At 34.1% G+C, this 9659-nt stretch overlaps 2 protein-coding genes across 2 annotated transcripts; both read left to right on the forward strand.

Annotated features, from left to right (window-relative positions):
• The first annotated feature begins 537 nt into the window (after positions 1-537).
• Positions 538-6864, forward strand: LOC124374673 (lysosomal acid glucosylceramidase-like). Its single transcript, XM_046832849.1, has 3 exons — positions 538-591; positions 4274-4517; positions 6796-6864. Exons 2-3 carry the CDS (start codon positions 4371-4373, stop codon positions 6862-6864), a joined length of 216 nt encoding a protein of 71 aa, XP_046688805.1. The 5' UTR covers positions 538-591; positions 4274-4370.
• A 341-nt stretch (positions 6865-7205) lies between these two features.
• LOC124374674 lies at positions 7206-8749 on the forward strand. The gene is made up of 2 exons (XM_046832850.1): positions 7206-7260; positions 8428-8749. Exons 1-2 carry the CDS (start codon positions 7250-7252, stop codon positions 8747-8749), a joined length of 333 nt encoding a protein of 110 aa, XP_046688806.1. The 5' UTR covers positions 7206-7249.
• Positions 8750-9659: the final 910 nt, after the last annotated feature.

Here is a 9659-nt window from a genome sequence, read left to right on the forward strand (position 1 = left end):
GAACGTAATCAAATAACATTACAAACTTAAGAGGATTATTCATTGTCATAATAACATTATTTTTAGGTTATCCAGAGAAATGATCATGGTAACTAAGCCATATTTTTACATGTATGCCAAGACTTTATAAACAGGTAATTATTACGGTTTGTGGATAACATTTTAATACTGTCTTATAGGTCATTTTTTGGGTCATCTGGCTTGGAATACACCTTGGTTAGGGTTCCAGTGGCATGTTCAGACTTTTCGACACGTCCATATTCATATGACGATGTACCTGGTGATATGGAGTTAAAATACTTTAATTTAACTCAAGAAGATTATATATTGAAGGTAAAGCAATATTTTCAGAGTAAAGTTCTATTTTTAAAGTTTAGTTTTTAACTCTATTTATTATTAATTTTTTACAACTTTAACCTGTGGATTTATAGATTCCATTGATAAAAATGGCTCAAAATGCAAGTACCAGAGGTTTAAAACTGGTTGCTACTCCTTGGGACTGCCCCTTTCTGGATGAAATCAAACAACTGCCACTCAGCCAGGCTATCTTCACTCGCAGTACTATCGTGCTTGGTCTAACTATATACTGAAGTAAGTTGTCAGGACTTTTAGTTTGCAGTGATGTTAAATAAAAAGATAGAACAGCAAAGAGAAATTAGACAAAAACTCATTTTAAATTAGCTAACTTTTCATAGTTTTCAGTTGAAATCAATTTAATTTCTACAAAATATTCAGATAACATATATTTTTAAAAAAACCCTGGTTGGATCTCTAGGCCCAAGATTAAGGTAAATTTCTGTCATAGTTCTTAAGAGATCTAGAATTTATAAACATCTATACTATACATGTAATCATTTAGCTTCTGAAATGCTCTGGTCTGTAAAAAGTAAACCATCACCGAGGTAATATAAACTCTAGAAGCCCTGGTATGTATGGCTAGCTTCTAGGATTACCCTGATCTTTAGAACTTCAGTCTATGGGATCACCCATCCTTTGTGCATAGAGTTTCTGGGATCTTTTTTTTGTCTGGACGCTTGTAGCCTAATGGGTACACACCCTCTTGGATCTTTGTCTCTGGAGGATGGCAGACTTCTGTGAGCTACTGACCTTTGAACATCTAATATTTGTTTTTATATCAAATAAAGTATTTTTTAAACAGCAATGAAATATTACAGAATATTTTGGATTTACTTCCAGTAGCTTTTATATATTGTAAAAGTTAAGGGGGGTCGGAACGAATTTTCATCAAAATTATCGATTTTTAGATTTTTAGCTATCTAAATTCCTCTACTTTTTAGCTTTAATTTGATACCAAAATTACTGTTATTATTATTATATTTATTTTTTATGAGACATTTTATTACAGTATGCACCGTAGTTTTTTCGTGCCTCCACCACGCCGACTGGGCTTCAATATAGTACTCACTCTAAAACTGTTACGAAAGATTTTTTTTGTTATTATAGCTGTGTTGGCAACACTTCATCACGTGATACACTTTGGTTGTGTCAGTCAGATGTTCTGTTTATTGTTTGTCTGACTTGTTGGTTATGTTTGTGTTTGTAATGTTGTGACAGTGATTGTTTATGCTTCAATGGTGAAATTTAGTTACCAAAGTTATTGAAAGTGGTTGTAGTTTATATTTTTATTCGAAATGCCTCGCGTACCTAGTAAGACATTTAAAAAACGTAAAAGTTTATTCAGTGGGGTACCAGCTTGGAAGACAAACAATGGAAGTGGTGGTGATACTTCTGCTAGGCCTAGTGTTAGCTCCAATGTCACTGAACTTACGCCTACTCCTGGACCAAGTGATGATTGTAATCTAAATAAACAGAGCACATCAGGGAAAAAGTTAGTTAGTAGTTTAGATGAGTATGAGCAATACATAAGTATGAGTAACAATTGTTAGTAATGATATTGTAAACTTGCTGAGTTTTGAGAAGTTGCTTTTAGAGATAGCGGTTTGCTCTCAATGCAATGGTTCACTTTCACTTCAAACAAGTAACAGAGTAGGCCTATCTGTGACAATTGAAATAAAGTGTAATGAGTGTGGATTTTCTGTATCATCTAGTAACAGTGAAAAATTAGGAAACCGTAGATCAGAAGTAAATGTTCGAGCAGTTTATGCTTTTCGCTGTATTGGGAAGGGGGAGCAGGCAGCGAAGACATTTTGTTCAGTTATGAATCTTACCAAAGCCTCCTTCTTTCAAGGTATACAACAAAACCCTTGCAGCAACAGCAAAAGAAATTTGTGAAGAAGAAATGAAACAAGCAGCCACAGAAGCTGTGGTTGAAAATGATGGCGATATGAATATAACTGGTATTTTTGAACGGAACCTGGCAGCGCCGCGGCCATGTCTCACACAACGGTGTTTATTACTGCTATTGCCGCTAATACCGGGAAAGTAGTAGATGTTAGGGTATTTAGCAGATTTTGTAGGTGCAAAAACAGACTAAATCAACAACATGAAGGTAATTGTGCTGCTAACTATGCCGGGACAAGTGGTGGAATGGAGGTGGCCGGTGTTGTTGACATGTTCAGGAAATCAGAGGCTACTAGGGGTATCAAATACAGATATTACTTAGGTGACGGCGACAGTGCTGCATTCCCAACCATTCAAAAGGAAGCCCCTTATGGCCCAGAGTATGTAACAGAAAAGTTTAGAGTGTATAGCTCATGTTAGAAAACGTATGGGCACCAGGCTCCGAACTCTAAAGACTAAAATAGGGAAAAAAGATCTTTCCGATGGTAAAAAGATAGGAGGCCGTGGTCGCTTGACTAACTCTGTTATAGATGAAATACAGACATATTATGGTCTGGCAATTATGAGGAATACAGATAGTTTGCAGAAAATGAAAGCAGCAGTCTGGGCGACTTACTTTCATCTTGTTTCATCTAACGCTGAACCTGCTCATGCACTATGCCCCAATGGACCTGATACATGGTGCAAATTCAAGAAAGCTATAGCTGAGGAAAAACCATACAATCATAAGGACCACACCCATCTGCCTCCAATTGTTATGGATGAAATAAAGCCTATTTTCAGGGATCTCTCTCAAGAGCATCTGCTGCGTAAGTGTCTGCACGGGGGCACGCAGAATCCTAGCGAATCCCTGAAACAGTGTCATCTGGTCTCGGGTTCCTAAAGCAGTTTTTGTAATGAAGAATACCTTGGAACTAGGAGTGTGTGAAGCAATAGCTACTTACAACCGTGGTAATATTATAAAGTGTAAAATTTTACACAAACTTGGAATCAATCCTGGGTCAAACTGCATCCGTGTCATGAAGGAGCTTGACGAGGTGCGGATAAAAAAATCGGATAAAGCTATGCAAGAAATTGAAAAACGGTGCCGTAAACAGCTCAGCATTGCCAATAAGAGGTTAGAAGATGTTTATGAAGATATGGAAGACCCTGACAACCCTTCCTATGGAGCAGGCATGCACTAAGGTAGGTTTTTTTTTCCGTTTTTCATAATAAAGTTGGTTTTTTGGCGTTTTCCGAAAAGTAGATTTTTTTACATTTAGGTACACATATATCAAAAACTACTAAAGATATCCAGTTAATTCTTTTTTGTTGTGTTCCCCACACTTATATCTTTGTTTTAAGCGATGGGTTTTATGATATTCCTATTTTTAAATTTGTCATTAAAAAAATATACAAATAACATCCGCAAATATTTAATGACTAATTAAAAAAAAGATTTTTTTGGGAAAACATTTTGAGAAATAAAAACCAATCGCTCTAATTAAAGATTAAGGTGTGGGGAACACAACAAAAAAGAATTAACTGGATATCTTTATTAGTTATTGAGATATGTGTACCTAAAGATATGGTATTTTACATAGGGAAGATATAGGACATGCCGACCCCCCTTTTAAACTGTTTTTGGAAAAAACAATAAAAGCTCAACTTGTTAAGTGCTTAGAAGACTAACAGATCAAAGTCATGTAGTGAAATATAAGAGAAAAGATGAGCCTCACAAGCCTTTACAATGCTGCTATTGCTAGGAAAAATAAACAAAGAAATATCGAAAATATGGCAAGGTCACCCAATCTTGTGCAGACTATGTATAAAAATTTCTCTAACGTCTTTGATTAGATTTATTTTGTGGGTGAAAAACACTTAGATCATCATCGCCTGTCTTTGATTAGAAATATTTTAAATGGAACATATTCTTAACAAGTATAAGTTTTATTTAAATGATTAAAGTTTTTTTGCATTTATCATTTTATTATACTCTGTTACTAATATCAAAACTCTTTTAATATTCCAGATTTTTCGAAGCCTATAATGAACAGGGAATAGAGTTTTGGGGACTCACTCAAGGAAATGAGTTCATAGTCCCAATTTACTTTGGTGCTTTCTTCATCATGCCTAACATGATAATGTTGCCTTCCCAAGCAAGATATTGGACGAAAGCATACCTGGGTCCAATTCTCAGGACATCAGACTACAAACATATCAAGATTCTCACTTTGGATGACGAACGACCATTTATGTCCTGGTGGTCAGACAGAGTAAGTCTTCATTTATGTTGCCAAAAAACCAAAGGAAAAACAAAAAAATAATATCTTCATTATTGTTCTATACTCTGTCTGACCTATTTAATGTATAGTTCAATACGCACAGGATTACAAAATTGTATGTAAATAAGATAATACATATTTGGCTATTAATTGGGGAAAGCCGATGGCTGCATGGAATAGTTTTTTGGATCTTATGAATAGATTGTGCTGGTTTCAAATGCTTCTGTAACCAAAGCGATTTTATCAGTACTGTCGACTTGTACTCTTAATTCTGTTTGATAAAATCCTCGCATATACCAATGGTCCATCAGGACGGGCAGAATAAGGCTAAAATGGAGGATCATTCTCCTTAAAAAATTGGCACCTGAGTCATATTAATAACTTTGTACTATTTCTTTAACGATTTTTTGAATTAGTAGTTTAGACCTAGTTACTTTCCTAGCTTTTAGCCTTTCACTCTAAGTCCATAATTTTCAATGTTATGATCAGTCTTGTTATTACATAAAACATGTGTTCACTTGTCTACAGAACCAGAAAACACCCCAGGTATGCTGCAAAGTTTGCACCTGTACAAGTACACAAAACATTAAGGAAGTAGCCATTTTGGTTACATGGTTGGTGGCAGCTATTAATGTTGAGAAAAATGCAAGCACTTTGTTAAATTGTTGTAAATAATTAATTAAGAGATAGAATGTCGAAAGTGTTACCATTTTCTTGAAAAGAAAATTTGTTTCTATCACACATACAGATAGTAAAATTTTATCTTAGTTTTATTTTTTAATTTGTATTTTATTTAAAAGTAAAACATTCTAAGTAAATAAAAGTATTATAGTTTTAATATAATAAAAAAATATATAAATGTTACTCTTTCTGTATTTTTCTGGTCTACAACATTTTTGTACAAAGAAAAACATTTTCAAGCAGATTGGTTAGATAATTAACAACATTTTACCCAATTTATAATCGATTTTACTTCCATGCTGAAAAGTAGAATTTTTAATATTTTCTTAACTCAAATCTACCTGTATAGTATTGCGAATATGAGGGCTAAAGACAGTTACAAAGCAGATTCGTATAGGTACCAGTAGATTAATGTGGATCAATCTCTTAACTCTCTAGGTATTATTTAATCATTGAACCCAAGTTCCCTAAAAATCAGTGTCATATCTTTGTAAACCGGATCTTTATACTCTGTATCTTTCGAAACCTAAGACCTTTCTCCAGATAACCAGACCACCAGGAACACTGCAGCAACATGTTCTGGTTCATTGGGATCTTAGTTTCAGCAGCATTTTTACCGAGTAGAAAACAAAATTTCACAGCTGCATGTTGTTCACTTAAACTTGTTATCATAAAAAACGAAACAAGAACAAAATAGCACAAGCAAAAATAATCACTGCAGAGGAATGGAGCAAGCCAGATTTACGATATAGATGGCACTGAACTGGCCATGAGTTGTGCTATACACGCCTAGCGGCAGAAATGCATACTACATAAGCTTTTGCCAATGGCAATGCTATTCCGGTTTCTTTTGGGTACCCCTCATATATATATATTAGATTTTTTAAACCTCTTAAGTTAATTCTTTAACGGTGGGTGATAGGGCATTGTACTTTCAAGGTCCAAAGTAAGAAAAAGCTTTCTTTGTTGTATCCAGCCTTATATGCAGCAGCTGCAGTGAGGCATTTCTGTTAGGTGTGCTATTCTCTAACAGCCGCTCATGTTGGACAGCTTGAGGGTTCACGACGTAAGAGGGTTTACCAGTTTCCAAAACCTTATGTAACAGTGTCCCTATCTGGAGCCTACAGAGATATTTCACTGAAAGGAAAGTGACCTGCTTTTATATAGTGAGAAATATGATAGAATATTTCAAATTATAAACAAATCTTAGAGCACAATTTTACCCCCTTGAAAGAATATTATAAACTTCTTGAGTTAACAGTTTTTAAACACAGGAAGAGTATAATTTATTGTTGAAAATACCAAGCAATTAACCACGAGCAGTTTCAATTACAGGAATTGCAGTTGTAAATATATTTAAAATTCTTAATTTATTCATCGCACATTGAGAAATATTTTCAATGTATTTAAGAAAAACTTATCTCAGTGTCATTGGTGACTCCTACGACTTTTACAAATTTCCTGTCCTCTAAGCAGTTTTCACTAAAAGCAAACACATGGCTCCATAGATTCTTGGACTACCGATCTGAATTGTAACAAAACTTAAAGTGGTAATTACAAGCATTACAGTACTATTAATTGTTTCCAGATGTTTACTGACAAAGAAGCTGCCCATTATATTGATGGTATAGCTTTACACTGGTACTTTGACCAATAACAGATCAATTTCTGAATTGGAGCAATTCAACAAGAAATATCCTGACAAGTTTATACTGTATACTGAGAGCAGCATCAACACTTTCCAAAGTGGTAAGTCTGCAAATAATTTTCACTGTCTATGTATCATTTTGTTATTTTTAATTTGTACAAATATTTTGTTAAATCATATCTTTGTATGTCAGTTTAAAACTTTAACAAGAAGATCTGTTTTCTTTTGTTGAATTTTTAGATTAATTAATGTATACTGCAATCCAAAAACCATTTACACAAGCTAACATTTATTTTTACAAGCTTTGTAACAAGACCAATCTATTATTGTTTCATTCAGGTGGCAGTTGCAGTAAGTTTAGGTGATTGGTCCAGAGCTGTTAGATACATAAATAATGTTTTCCAGGTAAGAGTTTATTGACTTATGTAACACTACTACTTTGCTATTTGAAGTAAATTAATCATTGATTTCTTTTTATTTTGTTTGAATACATCAGTATATTTCTGTTAACTATCAATAGAGAATTAATGCAAAAACCAAACATTGGTAGCACCCTGAGTGAGAGATAGTGTGAGCCTTGAATCCTGCCTTTGATATTTTACAAGTATTGTGCATTTCGTATTGTTTTCAGGCTCTTTCTTTATTGTGTTTGATATAAAATAGTGTAAGTAATTTTTAGTCGATTCTTGTCGAAAAAGTTTGATGAAACAGTTTTTCGTTTTATGACGGATTTTGTTCAGATATAGTTTAAATAAATAGAATGCCAAGTAATCTTAGTTAATAATTGTTAGTCTTTTTCAGCAAATTTTGTCCAAAACTGATCTTTTGTTTGTTTGTCCAAAGTTTTTTGTGTAGGACTTTTAAAAATTAAAATTTTATTTTATATATTTTTAAAATTAGTTCATGCCTTGCAAGGTTAATGTGTTGCCAATGGCGTAGTGTAGTGTAGTGGGTACGGTGGTTATCGCAAGATAACCAGATCAAGCAATGTCGAGCATGGCTGCTGCTTGGATGGGTGACCGCTGAGCCATCCTGTCCTTGCAAGCAGCCCGCCTGCCCGGCCATTGGTGGTGGTTCGGAAGTCACCTTTAAGCCGTTGGTCCCCAGGTTGTGTTAGAGAGGGCTTCTTAGCCCTCACTTCGCCTGGTAAAATAAGACATTCTTTATGCCCTGCAAGGTTAATATGTTGTAATTGTCTGCATCACCAAACCCAACTGAATTCTTGTAAACAATTAGTAATTAATGTCTAGTATTATAAGAGGTCAAAGAGGAGATCCTGATATCTAGTAGGATTAAAATATTTTTTGTGATTACTTCTAGAAGAACTTCTAGCATAATATTGTAGTAGACAATGTAATAAAACAAGATACATACTTGAAAAATATAACAGTTCCCAGTTGGATTTTAAAGTTAGTGGAACATTCTTTCTGATATTGTTAGAACTATATTTGTGTGTACAAAAATGAAAAGAATGTGGTCAGCTTGAAACCAGTTTTACGAAAAACTTATTAGATAATATGGTTTTAGGTTTTGTTTTGCTCTTATTTGGTATTCACCAACTTTATATTTCAGAACTTTGGTCACTGGGTGGTTGGTTATGTGGATTGGAACATTGCCCTGGATGAATCTGGAGGTCCGACGGGACCCTCCAAAGTGCCTCTGGAAGCTTCAGTCATCATTAATGCAACAAGAGGGGAGTTCTACAAACAACCTATATTTTATGTTCTTGGGCATTTTTCCAAATTTATTCCAGCCTGGTGCTAAAAGAATTGATGTTACAATCAGTCAAGACTCGATTTTGTGCTCATGGAAAGAAATTTCAAGGAGAAATGAAAGTCAGCACAACTGCCAGTCCATTCCCCACGAGGAAAGCCAGATCCTCCAAGCAATGTAGTCCTGGCTCTAGCCACAAAAAACCCTGACAGCAGCAGCTATACACTTATTGTTTATAATCCGTAAGTTTTATGAAATTAAGTTATACTTAATATAACAACATTTCAATCTTCACAGTGATTTTGAATGAAGTATTTAAACTTGAGATAATGTATTTGATTTGATGGTGTTACAGGAGAGCAGTGCCAGCAAATGTGATAGTAAATGACAACAGAATAGGAACATTCAACCAGACTGTACCTCCTCACTCCCTCAACTCCTTTGTCTACTGGTGATAAATATAATTGTTCTTTTTATTTGGGGCATCAATTTTGTTCATATATGTGTGCAATAACACTTAAACTAATGTAATTGAATCTTTATTTGTAAGATAGAATAATGTTTTGAAAAATATTTCATTATCAGATATGTTGGTGATTGTTACAAGCATTATTTTAAAACTTGCAATGATTTTTTGTTGTTTTACATATTTCAATTTGTACTAATTTAATGAGTAGCCTCCACTCAAATACTTGATGTCAGGGTTTAATATTTATGTCAAATATTACACTCTAATATTATATTATATATTTGTGTTATTTATATTCTATTAAAATAAAGAGATTATTTTTGCTGGTGTAAAATAAACAGTTTATTACATTTTATAACTACCAGGTTTCCAATTCCTACAAAAAACCTGTCCTTATTACTTACAGTTAATTGGGTTGTGATTTTAACTACAAAGTCAAAGTCTGTGCAAGACAATCCTCAAACCATTCTGGACAATGCAAGAGCCATACTGACCATCCACCTCTAGTATGATGTGTACATACACAAAGTAACAAGTCCTTCATCTGACCAGTTCAACTGAAATATTCTGTATTTCTGGCTTAGGTCTACTCTAAGACGTAAATGAAAATGGTTTGTCATAT

This window comes from Homalodisca vitripennis, unplaced genomic scaffold (genome assembly GCF_021130785.1).
Source record: "Homalodisca vitripennis isolate AUS2020 unplaced genomic scaffold, UT_GWSS_2.1 ScUCBcl_9547;HRSCAF=18072, whole genome shotgun sequence".
In the NCBI taxonomy this organism is placed as follows: domain Eukaryota; kingdom Metazoa; phylum Arthropoda; class Insecta; order Hemiptera; family Cicadellidae; genus Homalodisca; species Homalodisca vitripennis.